At 38.9% G+C, this 23310-nt stretch overlaps 1 protein-coding gene across 2 annotated transcripts in view; it reads right to left on the reverse strand.

The window, feature by feature from the left end:
• The window catches only part of BBS9 (Bardet-Biedl syndrome 9), a 281278-nt gene that overhangs the window by 140694 nt on the left and 117274 nt on the right, over nt 1–23310 (reverse strand). For both annotated transcript variants that reach the window (XM_067142194.2, XM_067142193.2), the window contains exon 5: nt 23049–23179. In XM_067142194.2, the coding sequence (XP_066998295.2) occupies nt 23049–23179 (131 nt within the window). The remainder of the gene's footprint in view (nt 1–23048; nt 23180–23310) is intronic.

Genomic DNA, 23310 nt, shown 5'->3' on the forward strand with positions numbered 1-23310 from the left:
GTTTTCAGACTGACTTTGCTGAACAGGAATCAAAGATGGGTGGTCTCAGGACATCATCTTCATCTTCATAGACTTGCAAATAGCGAGAACAATTGCTGGTGCAAACGTGGGGAAAAATGGCGGGAAGATGCTCGGAATTAGGAGATAAAGGGCAAGTCAGTAATGAACTCAATGGGTGAAGATGTGTGTTTGAACTGGCTTCACCAGTGGGATCATGTAAGCCAAATTCAGGAGGAAGGGTTACCTTGGATAATAATTGAACTCAGTCACAAAAGCTAGAAAAGTTAAAAAACAGGAGGAAAATCTGTGGCTTGGTTCTGAAAGGGCCAATGTCATTTTTTATCGAAATTGAGATATTAACTGATACAAACGCATTTTATCCTGGCATGCAACATGTTAAAAGGGCCAATGTCTCTTTTAAATACTAAACGAACAGTTAACGTTTAATTATAATAATAATGTTATTTGTTTTACGTCCCACTAACTACTTTTTAAGGTCTTTGGAGACGCCGAGGTGCCGGAATTTAGTCCCGCAGGAGTTCTTTTACGTGCCAGTAAATCTACCGACACGGGGCTGTCGTATTTGAGCACCTTCAAATACCACCGGACTGAGCCAGGATCGAACCTGCCAAGTTGGGGTTAGAAGGCCAGCGCCTTAACCGTCTGAGCCACTCAGCCCGGCTAACGTTTAATTAAATAAGCCCTTGCCAATAATGTTAGATTACCAATAAAGATTAGAGACCTGGCAATTTTTAAAGAATGTGATAGAAAAAATTAGCGTTTAATAAGGTGACTTCCACAAAGGAAGTATAAAGTTATTTAAAGTTAGTTGTTGAAAAAAAATAATTGGAAAACTATAAGCAAAACTTCAAATGCTCATAGCTTAAAAACAGGTTTTTTGACATTGGCCCTTTTAGAACCAAGCCACAGAAATATGTATTAATGAGGAAATGGTGTAAAAAGAATCACAAGCACTGTTAAGAAGGACAATAAAAATTGACATTATTCATTATATCAAGGAAAACAACTTCTAATGAGTAATACTCATCAGTACTGGAACATCAAATACATAATTTGTGTACCCCACTATACTACAATTAAATTAATTTGAACATCTTTGCCTCAGTAAGTTACTACACCTTTCCATTTACTTTCCCTTTTTCACCTAACTGAATTTAGATGGATATAAAGATGGATCAAATATGAATGAGCCTTTTGAAACTGGTGCAGTATACTTCAATGCTTGTTAATGCAGTAATAGGGTACAGTTGGTAGAAGTGCTTAGTCATGCTCTACGTTTACTTATACAGTCGTTTCTCTTATTGATATCACAATGTGCAAACAGAAGATGCAAGATTCTGTAACACAATATGTAATTATTCAAGGTTTTAGCTCATGAAGATGTTACAACAGCAAAAATCTGGCATAGATTGCATACACAGTACTGATGCACTTCCAAACCCTCAAGTACAGAAGTAGCATCAGTTCTTTCATGAAGGTTAGGCACTTACTTCTAAACTCATGCACATCATCCCAGAATGAACATTACACTGCAGAACATTTTGAGAGATCAAGAGTTCCTTCACAACTCATGAACAATCATGCATGAAATTAGTACAGCAAATGAAATAAGTTATACAAGTGGCCAATCATTATAAAGGAATTGGGTTTACGCAAAATCACTTCAAGGTGGGTGTACAGAATTTCAAATGCAAATCAGCAAGACGTTAGAGCTGAAATTTCTCAGACTGTCTGTGTTTTATGAACCTAAAGGTGTTATGTATGTCAATTTTCTACACAGACCACCTGTCAATGCTTCGTACAACTTTGAACTCTTGAGCAAGTTTGGAGAGGCCTGTTATTGTAAAAGACACAAACTTCCGATCAGCAGTGTCCTGTTTTTTCACGATAATGATAGGCCCTAAAATGCTGCCATTGCTGCTACAAAAGAAATGCACTGCACAACTTTGGATACCTCCCTTTACAGCCAGACTTGTCAACATGAGACTATTATTTCAATGGATCTCTGAAATAAAAGTTAGGTGTAGATAAATTTTCTAATGATGAAGAGATATAAGACTTTGTGTGCAATTGGTTACACATTTTGTCCAAGATTATTTTCTTTTTTTCTGAAGAAGGAATCAAGAAACTACCAATGCAATGAAAAAAAATATGCATACATTAGTGGAAGCTATGTAGAAAAATAGTTTTCGTCTATTTTTATATACAATAATCCAATGACGAGATTTTTCTCATTCTTATTTGATCAACCCTTATACATAAATACTGTATTACACAGGTATTGTCGCATCCTTTATTTTCATCGCGGCCATTTTCACACCAGGCAAATGATGGGGCTGTACCTTAACTAAGGCCATGGCCGTGCTTCCTTCCAACTCCTAGGCCTTTCCTATCCCATCATCGCCATAAGACCTACCTGTGTCGGTGTGACGTAAAGCAACTAGCAAAAAAAAAAAAAAAATTTTCAATGCGTTAAATAAATAAATAAATAAATAAATAAATAAATAAATAAATAAATAAATAAATAAATAAATAAATAAATAAATAAATAAATAAATAAATAAATAAATAAATAAATAAATAAATAAATAAATAAATAAATAAATAAATAAATAAATAAATAAATAAATAAATAAATAAATAAATAAATAAATAAATAAATAAATAAATAAATAAATAAATAAATAAATAAATAAATAAATAAATAAATAAATAAATAAATAAATAAATAAATAAATAAATAAATAAATAAATAAATAAATAAATAAATAAATAAATAAATAAATAAATAAATAAATAAATAAATAAATAAATAAATAAATAAATAAATAAATAAATAAATAAATAAATAAATAAATAAATAAATAAATAAATAAATAAATAAATAAATAAATAAATAAATAAATAAATAAATAAATAAATAAATAAATAAATAAATAAATAAATAAATAAATAAATAAATAAATAAATAAATAAATAAATAAATAAATAAATAAATAAATAAATAAATAAATAAATAAATAAATAAATAAATAAATAAATAAATAAATAAATAAATAAATAAATAAATAAATAAATAAATAAATAAATAAATAAATAAATAAATAAATAAATAAATAAATAAATAAATAAATAAATAAATAAATAAATAAATAAATAAATAAATAAATAAATAAATAAATAAATAAATAAATAAATAAATAAATAAATAAATAAATAAATAAATAAATAAATAATACTAGCATATGTACGACGCATAGCTCAGTGTTCTCCCTAGGATCATTTTGGTGGATGCACCGCTCTGCCCTTTTAAGAGATCGCCCGGCTAACATAACCTAGATATGTGCTAATTACATACTATAAATACATATTTGAGTCATTGTGTGCTTCAAATTAAAATGTAAATACTGTAAAACTGTTTATTTAAATGATAAGTCTTCCTTACTGTCGGCATAATTGCATCAAGTACATCGGAATTTATATGTTTCACTTGACTATAATGTAGTGTCGTGAGTAAACGATGTCTCTATTAGTGTGGAATCGAAAGACAGCATTCAATTTCTTATGACATCAAAAACCTGTATGGCAATCCCACCGCGACCGAGTGGTAAGTCCTGGAGTTTGATTATGAACGAGCAGTAGAACACTAGAAGTTCATAATACTGTGCTACATCTTGTTCGTAATGATAACACTAAAATCAATTTTGCAGTTAATGTTTACCTGTCTGATATTACTGTTAATGCCCTCTGTGAATCAGTGGTAGAGTGACGGCCTCCAGATCCCAAGACAGCGGGTTCAAACCTAAAAGAGGTAGTCAGATTTTTGAAGAGTGGAAAAAAAGTCCAATCGACACTCCATGTTGTAGGATAGCGGCATGTAAAAGATCTCTGGTTATATATTTGGTGTTTACCTGACAAAATTCACTAAAACTAAGGCTTGGACACCCAAGAGAGATTCAGTTTACTCTGTCATCTCGTAGGCCTAGAGTTAAACGGAACGTTGAAATTGATGAGCAAGCAGCCAGATGGCATCAAATTAAAATGCTCATACACAGTAGCTGCGGCCATATGATGATTATATATATATAATTCGCAGGGGCCATGAAGGACCACGTTAAGTCTTGTTGCATTTGACACTGAACTTGGCCTTCTTTAGAGCCCAAATTTCCCTCATTCTTTGCGAGTGGGCCTGCTTTCGCTCCTGTCCAAAGGGCACCGTGTCTTCTCTTCGGTTGCTCGTCTCGGTTTAGCCCGTTCATCACTATTTTCTTGCGGAAGCGATCTCTATTAAGGCGTCTTCAGCTGAGATATGTAGCATTTGCAGGTCTTCTTTGGTATTTCTAAACCAGGGAATTGTGGTTTTGGGGTTTGAATCAAAAAAGTGAAAGATTTCTTTAGTTAACTTTCTTCCGTCCATTCTTTTCAGATGACCATAAAATCGTGCCCGTCTTTTTCTGATTGTAACATATTGACCCTAGGAGGGACGAAACTAGTTCTATGTAATTTAAAATATTGTAAATACATCTTAGTATTGAATAGGTGGAAACCTTTACTGTGTTATTATTCATATGTTATTCTCAGTTTAATACGGACCAACAACATGAAATTAATAACCCTTGATTTTTCTGATTGTGTCTGTAATTTTCTCTATTTTGCTGTACACTTCCTCGTTGGATCTCTTTTGATGGATTCCATTTCTGTACTTTGATCCCAAGATTCCTCTCACAATTTTGCGCTCTTTTTTTCTCCAGTTCTTCAAGGAGTCCTTTGTTGGCATTTAGAGACAGGGTTTTGGCTGCATATAGAACTTCTGGCTTCAGAACTGTTTCATAGTGACGTATCTAGGTGTTTCGGGAAAGGCATTTTTTGTTGTAGATAGTGCGGGATGTTTGGTAGGCTATTTCCAGTTTGCGTACTCACTCCTGAAGTGCTTCTTTGTCCAGTCCATTTTTCATGATGATCTCACCCAGGTATTTGAATTTGTCTACTCGGATGATGTCCCCGTATTTTGTATGGAGTTTTGGTGGAGCCTCTTTGTTGTTAGTCTTTACTTCTGTTTTCTCAAACGATATCTGCAGACCAGTTTGTTCGGCAATTTCCTTTAAAATTTCAACTTGAACTCTAGCAGTTTATATGTCGTTTGAGAGAACTGCAATATCATTGGCAAATGCTAAACAGTCTTTTGCGATCCCCTTGGATTTGGTTCCTATTCTTAATGGACTGTACATGGTTTCCTGTAATCTCACCCGCCAGGTTCTGATGATCTTTTCAAGAACACAGTTGAAGAGCATCGGGGATAGCCCATCACCTTGTCGGACTCCTGTTTTGATGACAAAGGAATGCAAGAGACATCCTTGGAACTTCACCTTGGATTTTGTATCGGTCAGGGTGGCTCTAATTAATGCCAGCAGTTTCAAATCAACTTCAAATTCATTTAAGATGTTTAGCAGGACTTCCCAGTCAATGGAGTCGTACGCTTTCTTGAAGTCCACAAAGACAGACACATACTGCTTGGACCTTAGTGTACAATATCTGATGATCGTTTTAAAATTTTGGATCTGTTCAGCTGTGGAGCGACCTTTTCTGAACCCGCCTTGGTATTCACCTATTTGATGTTCGACTTGTACTTCCAAACGCTCCAGGATGGCAAGTGATAGAATTTTGTAAGTCACGGGTAGTAAAGATATTCCTCTGTAGTTGTTGATGTTCTTCATGCTGCCTTTTTTGTGTAATGGATGAATCAAAGCTATTTTCCAATCTTCGGGAAGGGTCTCCTTGTTCCAAATTTCTTCCATTTGCTTTTGCAAGATATCAAGTGATTCCTCTGGGGCATATTTCCATAGTTCTGCTACTACTGAGTCTTCCCCCGGCGCTTTCTTATTTTTGAGATGGGCAATGTGGCGCTTGATTTCATCCCTGTCGGGTGGTCTGCAATCTGGGTACCTGAGTAGGGGTTCCTTGGTCTCAATGGGACTTTGCGGTTTAGAGCAATTACACTGAAGAAAATGGAAATTGCAACACCCAGAAGGAGTGGTGCTACATTGCTGCAACTGAACATGCAGGACGAGTGTTCGGTTGTCATTCGACGACTACACTTTCAGGACCCTCTGACCGCAAGTTTGGACAACAATCAATACAGGATGTGTCCACCACGAGCTGCAATACATTGATGAATTCGTTGAGGCATGGATTCAATAAGGCCCTGGATCGCTTCCTGAGGAATTGTGGCCCATGCTTGCTGCACTGCACGGGTCAGTTGCTCCAGAGTTGTGGGTGGCTGAGAACGGTTGGACAGTGGTCGACCCATCTCGTCCCACACATGCTCGATAGGACTGAGGTCCGGGGATCTGGCGGGCCATTCTAAGGTTGTGATGTTGTGGTGAGCTTCTCTGGAGATGCGTGCAGTGTGAACCCGGGCATTGTCCTGCTGAAACATCCCATTAGCAATGTTCGCCATCATAGGGACAACCACTGGATTGAGTATCCTATCAACGTACTGTCGAGCAGTCATAGTGCCCTCAACAAGCACTAACTGTGATTTCACATTAAAGCCAATAGCTCCCCAGACCATAATGCTTGATGTTGGCCCTGTGTGCCTCTCGACAATAAGATCTGGATGGCCCCTCTCCCCGGTACGTCGGCGCACATGATTCCGGCGATCACTGCGGGCAAGACAGAAGCGCGATTCATCGCAAAAGACGACCCTATGCCATTCGGCGACCCACGTCGATCTTTCTCGACACCAGGCCAGCCTTACACGTCGCTGTTGTGGGGTCAATGGAACACCTTATGCAGAGACACGGGCTCGTAAGTCAGCTGCACGCAGGCGATTACCAACTGTTTGTTGAGTAACGTGGGGTGCCACAGCTGCTCGAATTTGCGCTGCTGTTGCATAGGGTTCCATCCGGGCCATCCGAATGATGCGGCGATCCTCTCTCACAGTTGTCTGTCGCGCTGGGCCTGTGCCAGGTCTACGAGTATGGGTACCTTCATTTGACCACTACTGCCATACATGTTGTTCCATAGATGCCTGTCGGCCAACACGTGCAGCGACAGTCCTTAGCGATAATCCAGCCTCACACAGCCCAATTATCCGAGCCCTCTCAAACGGCGACAGTTGTTGATAGCGTGCTCTTCTCTGTCGTCGAGGTATGTTTGATGAGGAACACTTCACTGCACAGACTGCAAGTCAACTACGCTACACCAGAGTCAGTATACTGGAGTCAATTCCTCCGCGACCAATCACGTGGGGAGACCTGTAGCAACAATCCAATGGGTCTGAAACTTTGATCGTTTACATACCTACATGACATTGTTCCATATCTTGAAAATCAACACAAACGACCAATGCCTTCATGGTGTTGCAATTTCCATTTTCTTAAGTGTAAGTAAATTCTTGAAGTAGTCTGCCAGAATGCTGTAATTTTCTTCATTTGACGTCACCAGTGTGCCGTCCTTTAGCTCAAAGCATAGAGATGGTGGTTTATAGCCAGTGAGTTTGCGTTTGAAGGCTCTGTAGTACTCCTTGCTTTCATTCTTCCTAAAGTTTTGTTCCATCTTTTCAAAGAGAGATTTTTCGTATTTACGTTTCTCAGTTCTGAATACCCTAGCTGCTTGGGCACGTTGGGTTTTGTAGGTTTCCCAGTCATTTTCTGATTTCGTAGAGTAGTACTGTTTCCACGCACTGAGTCTTTCTTTGAGGACTGATTCGCAGGTACCATTCCACCAGGCATGCCTTTTGCTTCTCTTGATTTCTGCAACGTCTTTGGTGGCCTCAACAAGGAGACTTTTGGTGTTGTTAAAGTCACAGTCATTTGGTCCAGCCTTCTCCTCGAACCTTTGGCAAAGTTTATCATTGTCGAAGCGTGTGATCTGTTTGGTTGTCTTCCTTGGGTTTGCAGGAATTGGTCTGAATTTGATCAGACACATATAGTGTTCTGAGGCCACATTGATGCCTTTCTTTATCTTGACATTCATAATCTCAAGGCTGTTTCTCCTGGAGATTGCAACATGATCTATTTGGAACTCTCCGAGAGTTTGGACGGGAGAACGCCAAGTCATTTGCTTTCTGGGTAGATGGCGAAAGTGGGTCAACATGACCTGCAGGTTGTGATTTTCGCAAATTGACACCAGTCTTTTGCCGTTGGGATTGGTCTTTTGTGCTTCTTGACTTGACTTTGCTTTGGACGGGTACCCATCCTTTTACTACTAGGGTTGTTAGCCCTAGAGGTTGCCTCAAGATGTTTTCTGGCTTCTGGTCATTTACCAGTACTTCTGTTCACGACCTAGTTGGGCATTGAAGTCACCCAAAAGAAGCTTGACATGGTGTTCAGGGATTGTGTTTAATTTTTCATCCAGTAGGTCCCAAAAATTATCAACTTCGTCTGGATCAGACTTGTTCTTATCGCTTGTAGGAGCATGTGCGTAGGTTTTGTCCGCACATTTAATTGTGAGTATAGACAATCTGCCATTCAGAAGTTCGAAATTTGCAACCGATTTAAGGATCTTGGTTCTAACAGCAAACACGGTTCCAAGCATCACAGCTCCATTCAGGATTCCTCTCTGCGCTTTGCTCTTGAAAAATTGGTAGCCTTCGGATTAAAAAATCTCTTCATCTGGGAGCTATGGTGAGGGTTTTCAGCTTGCCAGTTTGTGTAAGTGAATTTATGTTGAAAGTTGCTAGAAAGGTTTTGGATTTTGGCCTGAGTTTTTGACTCTTCGGGGTACACCGAGACGCTCCGACTCGTCTCTTGCATGATGTCGATTCTCCCCCAGAATCCGAATGAGACTGTGTACCGTAGCGTTCACAACGAGGGATTTATCCGAAAATTTACCCCCTGGGGTATGTTTCTTGAAACGTTGTGCCATCATGCTTCTTGACTTGACTTTGCTTTGGACGGGTACCCATCCTTTTACAACTAGGGTTGTTAGCCCTAGAGGTTGCCTCAAGATGTTTTCTGGCTTCTGGTCATTTACCAGTCTTCGCCGTAACCCTGGCAAGAGACCAGTTGGTTTTTTTTTTTTTTTTTTTCACGGTGGTATTTTATTTCCCTACTACCCTCTGACTCTGCTGGTGGCAGAGCCAGCGAGCTTCCCCAATTCCAACGGGATGCGCCCGATGGAGGTAACTGGCAAATCCCCACACAGGCATGATGATGATGATGATGATGATTATTATTATTATTATTTTAATTCATAATAATATATAATAATAATATATTATTATTTTATATATATTATTTTTAATAATAATAATAATAATAATAATAATAATAATAATAATAATAATAATAATAATAATAATAATAATAATAATAATAATAATAATAATAATAATAATAATTCCCTGAGGGGAATAAATCAACATTTCATCATATTCAATTTTTATGTAGTATTCCCTGCCCAGCTACTAATTCCTGGCATCCGTCTGACGAAAATTTCTGGGGAGAACACTGTAGCTTATCAGTAGCTTGACAATGTAGTCGCAAGACAAGGTACAATTTATTCACCGGCGACATATGAGTTCTCATTCCAAATATGTAAGGCTGTAAGTTATCGTTTGTTGGCATCATCGCTGGAAAATACCAGCACCACACACACGTTTTCTAGTACGGCTTCCAAAGCCTTGCAAACAGGGGTGCACTGTTATCAGGCAAATGACGACAAAATGAGTCACTGAGAACCTAATTCACGAAAAAAGTGAATATTTGTTCTCATCAATGGTAAACATCGAAATGAATGCAATCTTTCTTTTCATAACAACGTCATGTAACCAGCCACCTGTGGTCTGCTATAATACACAATAGAACGTTCCAGTATTGGAAAATTTACGAGTAGCTACATCCCTGTTTGCAACTCTCGTACTTCACCTCAAGTGGGCCTCTCCATATCCTGGGGATACGGAAATTTTTCCCGTTTCATGTTTATTAGGTACTCTCATGGAAGTATCAACTGCTCTAGAATGTACAGATGCATGTATTCATAAGTGATCTGATTACTGCGGACATGTGTGCTTGAGAATTTAATTTTTATTTTGTTTCTGGTGTGCTTGTAGAAATATTTCATTTTTGAAAAAATAATACCGAACAGTTATGGATAGAAATTTACATAGCAACACATTAACATGTGAAGCATTTATCTGTGATTATGGGTACTTATAGAAACTATTCTGTGAGCTTCAAGTTAAACATAACTATCTCTGCTGAATACCACGGAAACAGAGCTGTGGAAAGAAAATTTTCAGAGAGTGAAATGTTGGGGAATGGCTGCTGGAAATTAAAATTCAAGCTAAAAAAGCACAAACCATTCTAGACGCACGTTTAAAGGTCCTAAAACAAGGAAGCGTCCAAAAATTGATGAAGAAGTGTTTGTGTTCATCAGTGAAATATGTAAAAATGGCCACAGAGTATCCTATGAAATGTTACAAGTGAAGGCACGGGAGGTAGCACACGAACACAACATTCCCATAACTTAGTTTAAGGCGAGTCGAGAGTGGGGTTATGAGATTAATGCGATGACATAATCTATGGGTGCGAAGGAGAACAACACTATGAAAAAGGTTTCCTGATGATTACATGGTCAAGATTGTAAATTAACACCTATTTGTCTTATAATAGCACCACGAAATTTCATACTTGTTGTGTTGTTTGCGTCATCAGTCCATAGACTGGTTTGATGCAGCTTTCCATGCCACCCTATCCTGTCCTAACCTTTTCATTTCTACGTAACTACTGCATCCTACATCTGCTCTAATCTGCTTGTCATATTCATACCTTGGTCTACTCCTACCGTTCTTACTTACTTTCTCAAATTGGTAATGCTAATCAGGTTCCTGTCTATTTCTGACATGACTCGCAACAGCACTATTGCATTAAAAGCATTGCAGGGTGTATTTATGAAAACAAGCGGTAGTGAGAAATTACTATGCACGTCAATGCTTGCCATTACAGCTGACAGAAGAAAGTTGCCGCCCTACATAATTTTCAGGAGAAAAAGTATGGCTAAGCGAATACAGTTTCCTCGTGGAATTCATATACGAGTGCAACCAAAGGGTTGGATGGATGTACAACTCATACTGGACTGAGTTAAATTTGTGTGGGATACAAGACCCAGTAACTGTACAAAAGTATGATCTCACGATTTTAGGTTAAAAAATCTCTGTTAAATAATTAGTAATATTAATGTAGTGAAAATCATGTAATTTTGTTCATTTAAAATGTAAGAAAATATTATAAGAAGAATTTGTAGTAGGAAATATTGTATCTGGGTATCTGTATATTTGTTTAACTATAATTTGGGGTAAGAGTCTGCACATGGCATGGCAATGTAGATTGCTCAAGATTGTGAAACACGGAAAACAGTGGCTATATCAGGAAAGACGGCTGAAGTCTGTTGAAAGTGTTGCAACAAAGTGGCTTGGAAACCTGGGGTAGAGCTGGTAAGTACAGGCTGAAAACTGGAATTGATCAATGTGTATGTACATGAGTGGACATGCAATATCACATCAGCCGCTAGACAGCCAATAAGAGCGCTTTGTTTCGAGCGTGGTTGGGTTGACCGAGTGACGCGTTAAGATGTGCATGTAAAGGCATTGCTGCCCACAAACAAGGACACTATAACCACATGTAGCAAGTCTATATATAAGCATGTACGCATGTGCAACAAGTCATTTTGACACTCACTCTCATTCGACATTGGTGATCCTATTCTATTGTTCTTCAGTATCTGTTACAGAGTTAGCACTCTATAATTACAGATGCTTACAAGTTCCAGGTGGGCATACTGTTAAAACAAACCAGTGGTGGTGGTGGTGGTGGTGGTGGTGGTGGTGGTGGTGGTGGTGGTGGTGGTGGTGGTGGTGGTGGTGGTGGTGGTGGTGGTGGTGGTGGTGGTGGTGGTGGTGGTGGTGGTGGTGGTGGTGGTGGTGGTGGTGGTGGTGGTGGTGGTGGTGGTGGTGGTGGTGGTGGTGGTGGTGGTGGTGGTGGTGGTGGTGGTGGTGGTGGTGGTGGTGGTGGTGGTGGTGGTGGTGGTGGTGGTGGTGGTGGTGGTGGTGGTGGTGGTGGTGGTGGTGGTGGTGGTGGTGGTGGTGGTGGTGGTGGTGGTGGTGGTGGTGGTGGTGGTGGTGGTGGTGGTGGTGGTGGTGGTGGTGGTGGTGGTGGTGGTGGTGGTGGTGGTGGTGGTGGTGGTGGTGGTGGTGGTGGTGGTGGTGGTGGTGGTGGTGGTGGTGGTGGTGGTGGTGGTGGTGGTGGTGGTGGTGGTGGTGGTGGTGGTGGTGGTGGTGGTGGTGGTGGTGGTGGTGGTGGTGGTGGTGGTGGTGGTGGTGGTGGTGGTGGTGGTGGTGGTGGTGGTGGTGGTGGTGGTGGTGGTGGTGGTGGTGGTGGTGGTGGTGGTGGTGGTGGTGGTGGTGGTGGTGGTGGTGGTGGTGGTGGTGGTGGTGGTGGTGGTGGTGGTGGTGGTGGTGGTGGTGGTGGTGGTGGTGGTGGTGGTGGTGGTGGTGGTGGTGGTGGTGGTGGTGGTGGTGGTGGTGGTGGTGGTGGTGGTGGTGGTGGTGGTGGTGGTGGTGGTGGTGGTGGTGGTGGTGGTGGTGGTGGTGGTGGTGGTGGTGGTGGTGGTGGTGGTGGTGGTGGTGGTGGTGGTGGTGGTGGTGGTGGTGGTGGTGGTGGTGGTGGTGGTGTTGTTGTTGTTGTTGTTGTTGTTGTTGTTGTTGTTGTTGTTGTTACAAGATAATAGAATCATTCCATATTGATGGTTTTCACTTTACAAACAAAAAATTAAATGTATCTCCTAATTCAACACAAAACATAATTCCATCATTAGATGGAGCATTAAAATTCAAACATGTTTTGACTCGTTTGAGCCATCTTCAGGGAAATAGGTGGGGGGGGGGTTAAAGTAATCTACATATTATAAGCTAAAAGTGTGCTAAAAACATAATGAATCTGCATTGAAAAAAACGAGGTTGTGTGAGAAACTTCGGAAATTCATTGACGGTTTCCACTATGGTCACTTACAGTTTACCATGCACCTGTTACTTCTCAAACACAGCTTCTCAATTTTGTCGCTGCCCTCCCGACCATTTAAAATAAGGCAAACACACCTAGCCAATATTGGAAATAATCTTCGAGAATGGGACCGCTAAACTGAGAAAAAATTGAGAATGCCGCTATTCTAAAATTTTAAATTCATCAGTGTTTTTCCATCACTTATCATATACATTTCACCTGGCACGTTGTCTCCTCTCAAACTTGGTTTCTCAAGCTTTTTCGCTCCCCTCCTAGCCAGTCGTGGGATGGTGTTCCTACAAAGACAGACTGTCAGCCTGAATTTTCAACACATTGATTTTGTCCTGTTTTTGAACTGTTATCAAACTAAAAAAAATTAGTCTAAGAGGTTTGCAACCTCACCATTAGCATTTTTTGATTTGTTTTAGTGTGTTATATTTTATTTTATTTTCTTAGGTTTAGCAAATTTCTTGGATTCAATTATGTTTTATATTAACCCTTTGTTCACTGAATTTATCTTAGCAAGTTATTTATTGCTCCATCTAGTGATGTAAATATTGTATGTTGTTATTGTTTTTAATTCCATCTCTCTTGTTTTTAATTTGTTCGTTCATTCCCACTAACTACTTTTACGGTCTTTGGAGACGCCGAGGTGCTGGAATTTAGTCCCGCAGGAGTTCTTTTATGTGCCTGTAAATCTACTGACATGGGGCTGTCGTATTTAAGCACCTTCAAATACCACTGGACTGAGCCAGGATAGAACCTGCCAAGTTGGGGTTAGAAGGCCAGCACCTTAACCGTCTGAGCCACTCAGCCCGGCATTATGTTTTTAGCACATTTTTAGCTTATATTATGTAACCCCCACACCCCCATTTCACTGAAGATGGCTCAAACGAGTCTAAACATGTTTGAATTTTATTGTTCCATCTAATGATCGAATTATGTTTTGTATTGAATTGGGAGGATACATTTAATGTTTTGCTTTGTAAACTGAGAGATAATGTACAGTGGATGTCGTGGTGTATACCGCATGCACATTCTGGAGCAGATGTGTTGTTGCTAAGAGGAAATCAACGGCCGAGTATGGGAAGCTGGAATGACTCAAGAAATCGATGAAGAGGACTGTAAATAAGGTTAGGGATGGTCTTTGTACAGAAGGGTGCATCCATACGTAAAGAAGGTTGTCATACTTATGTTTACTAGGTAAGGTTTTTACTTTTGTAGCAGTCGGCAGTGCAGAAGGACTGTTACCTGGAGGTATGTCATATAAAATATATATAGTGAAACTAATCTATCGTCTTCCTCTTCTTCTTCTACTGTAACTTTTCCCCACACCTTGTGGGGTTGCGGGTGCAAACTGTGTCGCACATGTGGATTTGGCCTTGTTTTATGGCCGGATGCCCTTCCTGATGCCAACCCTATATGGAGGGATGTACAGTAATCTCTACTGCATGTTCCTGGGGTGGTTGGTAGTGTGGTGTGTTGTGTTGTGTGAATATGAAGAGGAAAGTGTTGGGACTGACACAAACACCCAGTCCCCGAACCAGGATAATTAATCAGAAGCGATTAAAATCCCCAACCTGGCCGGGAATAGAACCTGGGACCCTCTGAACCGAAGGGCAGTACGCTGACCATTCAGCCAACGTGAAACTAATCTATATGCATATAAAAAACATGTCCTGACTGACTGATTCATCATCGCCGAGCCAAAACTACTGACATCATCATCATCATCATCATCATCTGCAGTTTCCAGCTGTTGGCCGGGTCTGCGTACTAGTGGACATAAAGAAATGAAATTTTGGGCTTACATATATATTAGAGTCTACGTGCTCACTACAGAAGGATTTTTTAAATATTTCGTCGCTAAGGAGGTGAAAAGGGGGATGAATTGTTTAAATGAGCATATCTATATCTCAAAAACTTAAAAGTTTACAGATGCAAAAATTGGTATCTAGAATCTCCTTTAAAAATAAAGGAACACATACTTTTTGTTTTCAGAAAATCCTCTCAAAGGAGGTGAAAAAATGTAAAAAATGTGTTTAATACCTTTTATTGGGATACATATATCTCAAAAACTGAAGATGTCACAGACATCAAAATTGGTTATTGGAATCTCATTTAAAAATAAAGAAACGTGTATTTTTTTGTTTTTGGAAAATCCAATTAATGGGGGTGAATAGGAGTGGCAAATGGGGGTGAATTTCAAAACAAAATATATCTACAGTATATCTCAGAAACATTAATTGTTACAGACGTGAAAACTGGTATTTGGAATCCCCTGTAAAAGTAAGAAACATAGATAATTTATTTTCAGAAATTCCACTTAAGGAGAAATGAAAATGGGGGTGAATTTTTAAAATGAGAATATCTACAGAACATCTCACAAACTAGACATATTATGTGAACATTGGTACTTTTAATCTCTTAAAATCAAGAGACATATATTTTTTTTGTTTTTGGAAAAACCATTTAAAGAGGGGTTAAAAAGGACTGAAAAGGGGTTGAATTCCTTTTATTACAATAGTGATATCTCAAAAACTGAAGGTTACAGAGGTGAACATTGGTCATTAGAGTCTCCTTTAAAAATAAAGAAATACATATTTCTTTGTTTTCAGAAAATCCACCTACCGGGGGTGGGGTGGGGGCGAAAGATACAAGTATGAAAAATTACTTGAATTCCTTGTATGAGGATATTTATATCTCAAAAACTAAAGATGTTGCAGATGTGAAAATTATTATTTGGAATCTCCTTTAATAATAATAATTCTTTTTATGAGGATACATCTCCAAAACTGAAGATGTTACAGTCCTGATAATTGATATTTGGAAGCTTCCTTATAAATAAATAGACAGGTACTTTTGTTTTTCGGGATGGTGAAAGGAAGTGAAAGAATTAAAATCTGTTAATGCGGATAGTTATACCTCAATAACTGAAGGTTACAGACGTGAAAATTAGTATTTGGAACATACTTTAAAAAGAAAGACAGACACAATTTGGGGGGGAGGGTAATCAATTTAAGGGGTGGGGGTGAAAAACGAGTTACTTTTTTTTTTTACGAAAATACTTATAGCTCAAAAACTGAAGATCTTACAGACATGAAAATTTGTATGTGAAAGAAGATTCCAAATAAAGAAACACGTATTCTTTGGTTTTGGAAAATCCACTTAAGGGGGATGAAAATAAGTAAGGTAGTTGAATTCTGTTTATGAGGATACTTATATCTCAGAAACTGAAGATGTTACAGACGTGAAAGTTGGTATTTTGAATCTCCTTTAAATGTAAATAAACACGTATTGTTTTCAGAAAGCCCACTTAAGGGGAGAGAGGGGTGGAGGGAGGTGAAGAAAAAGTTGAATTATTTTTGTGTGAATACTGTACCAGGAAATGATTGTGGGGCCAGAGCATGGGAAGGATCTCAGGTAGTGTTCGGTTTCTTATTGGAGCAGGTACAGAGACGGATAGTATCGCAGGGCGAATAATAGATGGTAAATCTTTTTGATAGAATTTATTTAAAATATTCACAGAAAAATCACCCTGCGATTGGAATTTTAAACTCAAATTTCCAGCCAATATTTTCCAAAAAGTGCAAAATAAAATATCGATGTTATTATCTTCTGAGACGTCTACTTGCTTGAGGATGTCCAAAATAAATATTACTCTTTTATAGATCATAATACACCCTACAGTTCATCTAAAATGAATTCAAATACAAAAATACCACTTTGCACCTTGAATTTTATCAAGTTCATCACTTATGGTGCTGACCTACAGTCTTTCTAATATTTTGAACATAATATGAACACACGCTGTCATGAAAAAGTTGATAAAATAAATGAAATATTTGATCACTTGCTGTATGTCTCTACAGTTCATATGAGTTGAAAAATGAAATAAATAGTGCACTTGTAAACCTAAAGTTCATCTATGTGAAATTAATTCAATTTACGAATGATTTTGAAGAGGAATTTATAGTTTAAAATCAAGATATGAACCTCTCTTGAATGATTATAAATTACAAGTTGATATTCAAATGATTATAAATTACGAGTCGATATTCACACGAAGCACTTGTTAGAGCACTGTAATGGACTGAGTGCTTCGTTAAAAGTCAGTCAGTAGGATTACTCACTCAGAATACGAGAAGATCTGCTTACAAGTGTTGGCGTTGTGCTGTACTGCGGCTCGGTGCCTGGAATATTCCGCAGCGTGCAGCCAAGGCTCGAACTCAGCACCGACGACGTGTTCAATGAAGATACCACATTAATCTCCCTCGTCGACGTCCCTCGATGGGTACCATAACTGAAGAAACCACGTAAATCCCACGTTGGAAGCGACGTTCAATGCAGCAGAATCTCACAGCACTTTGCCAAGATTTCCGTTGTTCTTTGAGGTAATGTCGGAACAAGGAAAGTTCAATTGGCACAATGGAGCTCTCAAATATCACTAGAATTAATATTACACACCGACACAGGTTGTAATGCATAGGTCTATCCTTATATTAATTTTACGGTGTTGAATTCGAATTCACAGTCCATGCTACGGAAAACGTTTTTATATACACACAGTTTATGGAATTAAGATTTAACACTGTCACGGTTCATAATTGTCACTAATTATGCCTGAGGTTCGACTGTAGAATAACAATTACAGTCCATAAGCACTTGAAAAAAAGTTATTAACAACAGTCTCTACCACAGTCTCTGAAATAACACTGTTCGCATATTAAGGCGATTTTATGGCTGGATTTACACCACACGAGTCTGTACTACTTAATATAGTCATAAAAGGTTCTTAATGTTCACCAAGTTTCTTGTAGTAGCGATCGAAAGATCGAGAAAAATGCACATTAAAAAAAGTCAATTCTAGCCCTGTTATTGGTCGAATGTTGAGTGAAATGTCTCATATAGTTCACAATTATACTATTGGAGGAGAAATACCACTCAGAAAGATTGAGATGGTCTCAAATTAGGATTTTAGTTCACCACACGCAATGACTTGGAATACTGTCACAGTTCAAAGATACAGTTCAGAATTACGTGAAAAATGGTAAGTTTACAATGTCATTTACTGACAAATGAAATATTTGACACTTCAATTCACACTTTCTATTATAGCTTCACTCAGTTAATACACTTGTAAGTTTTTTTTTTTTTTTTTTTTTTTTTTTTTGCTACGGGCTTTACGTCGCACCGACTCAGATAGGTCTTATGGTGACGATGGGATAGGAAAGGCCTAGGAATGGGAAGGAAGCGGCCGTGGCCATAATTAAGGTACAGCCCCAGCATTTGCCTGGTGTGAAAATGGGAAACCACGGAAAACCATCTTCAGGGCTGCCGACAGTGGGATTCGAACCCACGATCTCCCGGATGCAAGCTCACAGCCGCGCGCCTCTACGCGCACGGCCAACTCGCCCGGTCTTGTAAGTATTATCTAACGACAATTTTAGTTGGAGAAATTTTTAGAATATTTTCTTCGTCGCGGCGCGGTAGAAACTTGACTTACGACGTCTTTGTACTATTTCAACGTGTTCGAGTGTGACTATTACCATGTCCTCGCAAATCCCGACGGAGCATACTGTCCTTCATAAATGAAGAACACACTTACGGCACACTGGTTATAACCTTGGTTCAATGACCTATTTATACCGGTCTGCGAGCAGCGCTCGGAATCAGGTGATGAAGGGGCGATAATTCCTTCCAAACTTTAACTTATTATGTCTCAGAAACCACTGGACGGATTGATCTCAAATTTGCAGGGTTTCACTTCCAGAGTATTGGCTACAATTCAGCATTGGTTTCATGTTAATTGGTCCAGGTGTTAAAAAGTTCATGAAATAATTTTCGAGAGAATTCTGAAGGGGAGGGAAGCTACAGGCAGTGGTGACGTCGCTTGACCTTGCTCGATTTGCGATCTTCCTCACGCAGTGCAGTGAGAACGAGAACCTTCTCTCACACAGCTGTTCATGCATCAGAACTTAACTGCACGCTCATAAATAAAATTTATAACCCGTATGTGCCAGGGATGCCTTTACTAGCAGGACCTAGTGTTTACAGTGCACAATGTCTTCTGGTATGGGCTAGAGCAATTTTGTTACTTTCATTGATTTGTCTCTGTCTTATCCTTGGCTTTGAAAATATGAAAGTGACTGAGGTATGAGCGATGCTAGTAATGCCATTCCTTATGCAGTCAGACCCTGCTATGAATGGTGTGAAAACGTTGCTCATTGGGTCAGTTGGTGCATGCATTTCAGCGGGCTTGGCGGACTGATATGTAATAGCAACTTCTGGCTCGGTGAGGAAAGCAATGGGAAACTACCTCACTCCTCATTTCCCTAGTACACCTCTTCAGTAATGCCTAGGCCATCTATGACAGCTGATGGTAGAGCTGTTGAGGATCCAAACAGCCTTAGGGCTGAAGACTGCACATACACATGTGCCAGGGCCTATGCCTTCCTGGTACAATACTTATATATCAAAAACTGAAGTTGTTACAGACTTGAAAACTGGTATTTGGAATCTCTTTTAAAAATAAAGAAACCCTTCTTTATTTTAAGAAAATCCACTTAAAGGGGTGAAAAGAATTGAAAAAGCGGGTGAATTTTTAAACTGAGTACCAGTATATCTACACAATATAAGTCAAAAACTTATGTTACAGACGTGAAACTTGGTATTTGTAATGTCCTTTAAAAATACAGGAACATTTATTTTATTTTCAGAAAAGACCTTAACGGGGGTGAAGAGAAGTGAAAAAAGACTTGAAATAATTTTTACGAGAATACTTTTATCTCAAAAACTGAAAATGTTACAGACGTGGAAATAGGTATTTGGAATCTCTTTTAAAAATAAAGAAATACTTTTTCGACTTGAGAGAAGACTTGTTTCTTACATGTGCAGATCTATGCCGCATGGTCATCGTAGCCCCCAAAGGCAGTACCACAAACCTGGTTTGCAAAGATTTTTGGGGGTAATGGAACTCAATTTCTCAGTGAGTTTTTATACCATAGCGATTTTCAGATAATGTCTTAGTACAGTACCAAGGAACGATTACTTTTAACAAATTACAAAATCCACGCAAATGAAGCCACGGGTAACTGCTAGTTGTATATAAATTGACTGACTGGTGGTTTATAGATGTTTGCATCTTTGACTTTTTGTAAAAGGCAAAGACAAGTTGGTCTCATCACGTGATGATAGTCATAGATGCGGTTTGTTGTTGTTTGTAGAGTAAAGGTCATTAGTGAAACTTAGGGTAAATGTTGCTTATTGGTAGAGTAAATAAAACCTGGTATGGTACCCAGATTCAATTTCAGGGGTATATAGTATTAAGTAAGCTAAGAAGCAAATTGGAGACCTCGTCAACCTGATAATCGTTGCCTTGGGAGAAAGAGTTCATTCATGCTCCATAGAGTCAATTATTCCTGTAAATTTTACAGGTGGCACCCAATTTTGTTATTTATATTTCATTCAAGAAAATATTTTCCTTCATTACCCACACTAAGTGTATAAATTTCGCCATAAAGATTTCAACACAGTGCACTACTGAAACAGCAGGCCCTGCTTGTTTTAGATAGTTTCTGAGGTCACCTCATGAACGAAGTGAAGCAACTTCTCAATGATTGTAAGACATGACAGGTAGTCATTTCCAGTGGCATAATATCTATACTGCAGCCACTGGTCGTATGCATTAACAAGCCATTTGTAGACCATTGACACCCGCAGAAAATATTACGCATCCATCCTTGGACTTTTTGTGCTTGTGGGTAATGAAGGGTTGGGTGGGACCTTATACTACCTGAACTAGCTTCCAAGAGCTTCAAAAGGAATGGAATTTCAAATGCACAAGATGGATCAAAAGATGACGCAGTGTGGCAGAGACACAAAGAATCTGATACCGGCAGAAGCAGTGACGAGGACAGCGCATTGGATACCAAAACCAGCAAGAGTGACACAGAAGATATGGAGAATACTGTTTATCAGCAAGTCCTTATTTCACAACAATGAAATAATCTTTTTGCAAGTGTAATATATTAACTTTGCTCAAATCAATGAAAATTAACTTAATGAGTTCATTTTTATTTTCAGATTGGAGAAAAGTTTGCCGAACTGTTGCGAATAAATTATGAACTTCGATTTGGACTATCTTACTGATATTCAGCATTCCTGGCCAGTTAGCCTGGATTTGAATCTCTATTAAGACTGGGTCCTCCCTTCGACTCCAAGTGAATGGTACCATGTTGACACACACCGTAGCCATTCCAAATTTTTAAAGGCCTGTTGATAAAGAGTCTCTAATTCTGCCAAATTAAGCAGGAACAAGTTACAATCACCCACCACAAAACTATGCTCATAACTTATTCCCAACATGACAATTTTATTTCATTTCAGAGGCTTCTAACAGTGAGGGCTACCAGTTCCTTGAAATGTTCAGAAATGGCCAGAAATGTTTTATACTTACATGCAAGTAATGAGAATGTAGGTTAGTACATTTCCACAGATATGGAGAGCCAGTTCAGTTCAATACATTTATAACAGAATTTTCTCCAAAAGACCAACTGATGATGATAGTTGTTTTAAGGGGCCTAATGTCTAGATCACATCACGTTGTCTGGCAGTGTAGTAAAGAAGCAAAATTAACACAGGTGATGACACTGGTTGTAAATTTATTTTGCAATAGACAGCAAAATGGTCATACATCGAACCTAAGGAGAGACATGCCCTTGTCTTTTTCTTCCAGTGGGCAGTATGAATTTACAATATTTGTCCCTTACATTTGATAATATTTAACTATTTGCCGCTTTAATCAATAATCATGTGTTTGTACAAAACTAATTGTTTTCTGGACTTTAATCACCAAAGAAGAGTAGAAATCTCAAACTAAACTCAACACTTCATGTCATCAATTTCTACAGAGAATGCCTTGTCTATGCAACCATTGTTCTCTGTCCTCAGCTCCTTGTTGCATTTAATTGTAGGAACCATAATGAAGATTCTGTGCCAAGCCTTGAAAGAATTTTTTCCTCAGTCATCCTCAGTATTTCTTCCTCATGATTTCCCCTTCCAGCAGACTGGATAGAAAGATATTCTGTTGCAACATATGGCCAGTGAATTTAGCTTTTCCTCTCTGTATCGTTAGCATCAGATCTCTTTTCCCTTGAATTTCTAGTAGGATGCTTTTGATTGTTCCTGTTTCAATCCATTTAATCCATAGCATTCATCTCCAAACCCACATCTGAAACACTTCAGGTCTTTTCTAATTCTGATCTCCAATTGCCCGAGATTCACATCCATACAATAGCACACTCCATACAAGAGAGCAATTCACATATTTCATTACTAGGAATTGTCAGCTTTCATTTGGTAGAAGAATTACAATTCTAGCTAGTTAAGTTTTTTTATGTTACATTGGCACACACAGGTCTTATGGTGACAATGGGAGGAAGGAAGTGATTGTGGCCTTAAGATAAGGTCATTTGCCTGGTGTGAAAATGGGAAATACAGAAAACCATCTTCAGGGCTGCTGACTGTAGGGTTCAAAACCACTATATCCCAAATGTAAGCTAACAGCTAAAATGACCCAAACCGCATAGTCAACTCGCTTGGTAGTTAAGTTTTTATACAGTAGAATTTTGTATAAATAGTCTGCCTGCACTTGAAACAGCCATCTGAAAGAAATAACACTGAATGCTGGTGATAGTATTAATTTTTTTTTTTTTTGCTATTTGCTTTACGTCGCACCGACCCAGATAGGTCTTATGGCGACGATAGGTCAGGAAAGCCCTAGGAATGGGAAGGAAGCGGCCGTGGCCTTAATTAAGGTACAGCCCCAGCATTTACCTGGTGTGAAAATGGGAAACCAAGGAAAACCAACTTCGGGGCTGCCGACAGAGGGGTTTGAACCCACTATCTCCCGGATGCGAGCTGACAGCTGCGCGCCCCTAAACGCACGGCCAACTTGCCCAGTAGTATTCATTTAAAAATGGATAGAAGAAAGTTATAAACACAATGGGAAAATTCTCCCTTTACCTCTAGATTCATAGTCTTAACAGAAACAGGGGACAGAAGAAGTTGAGCAGACCATCGCAGAGTAGTCTGATCATAAACCAGCAATGTATCTGTGTCTGTTACTACCAACACCATCGTCCTCCCGTCTGGTTCTGAAACACAAGGACAGAAAGTAAAAATTGAATTAACTGAAATATTGTGGTTATTTTAAGATTCTCTTGGACCTCCTCAACTTACTATCAGGTTTGGGATCACTGTAAAGGTTTCAACACATTTACACCTG

The sequence above is a fragment of the Anabrus simplex genome, chromosome 2, assembly GCF_040414725.1.
Source record: "Anabrus simplex isolate iqAnaSimp1 chromosome 2, ASM4041472v1, whole genome shotgun sequence".
In the NCBI taxonomy this organism is placed as follows: domain Eukaryota; kingdom Metazoa; phylum Arthropoda; class Insecta; order Orthoptera; family Tettigoniidae; genus Anabrus; species Anabrus simplex.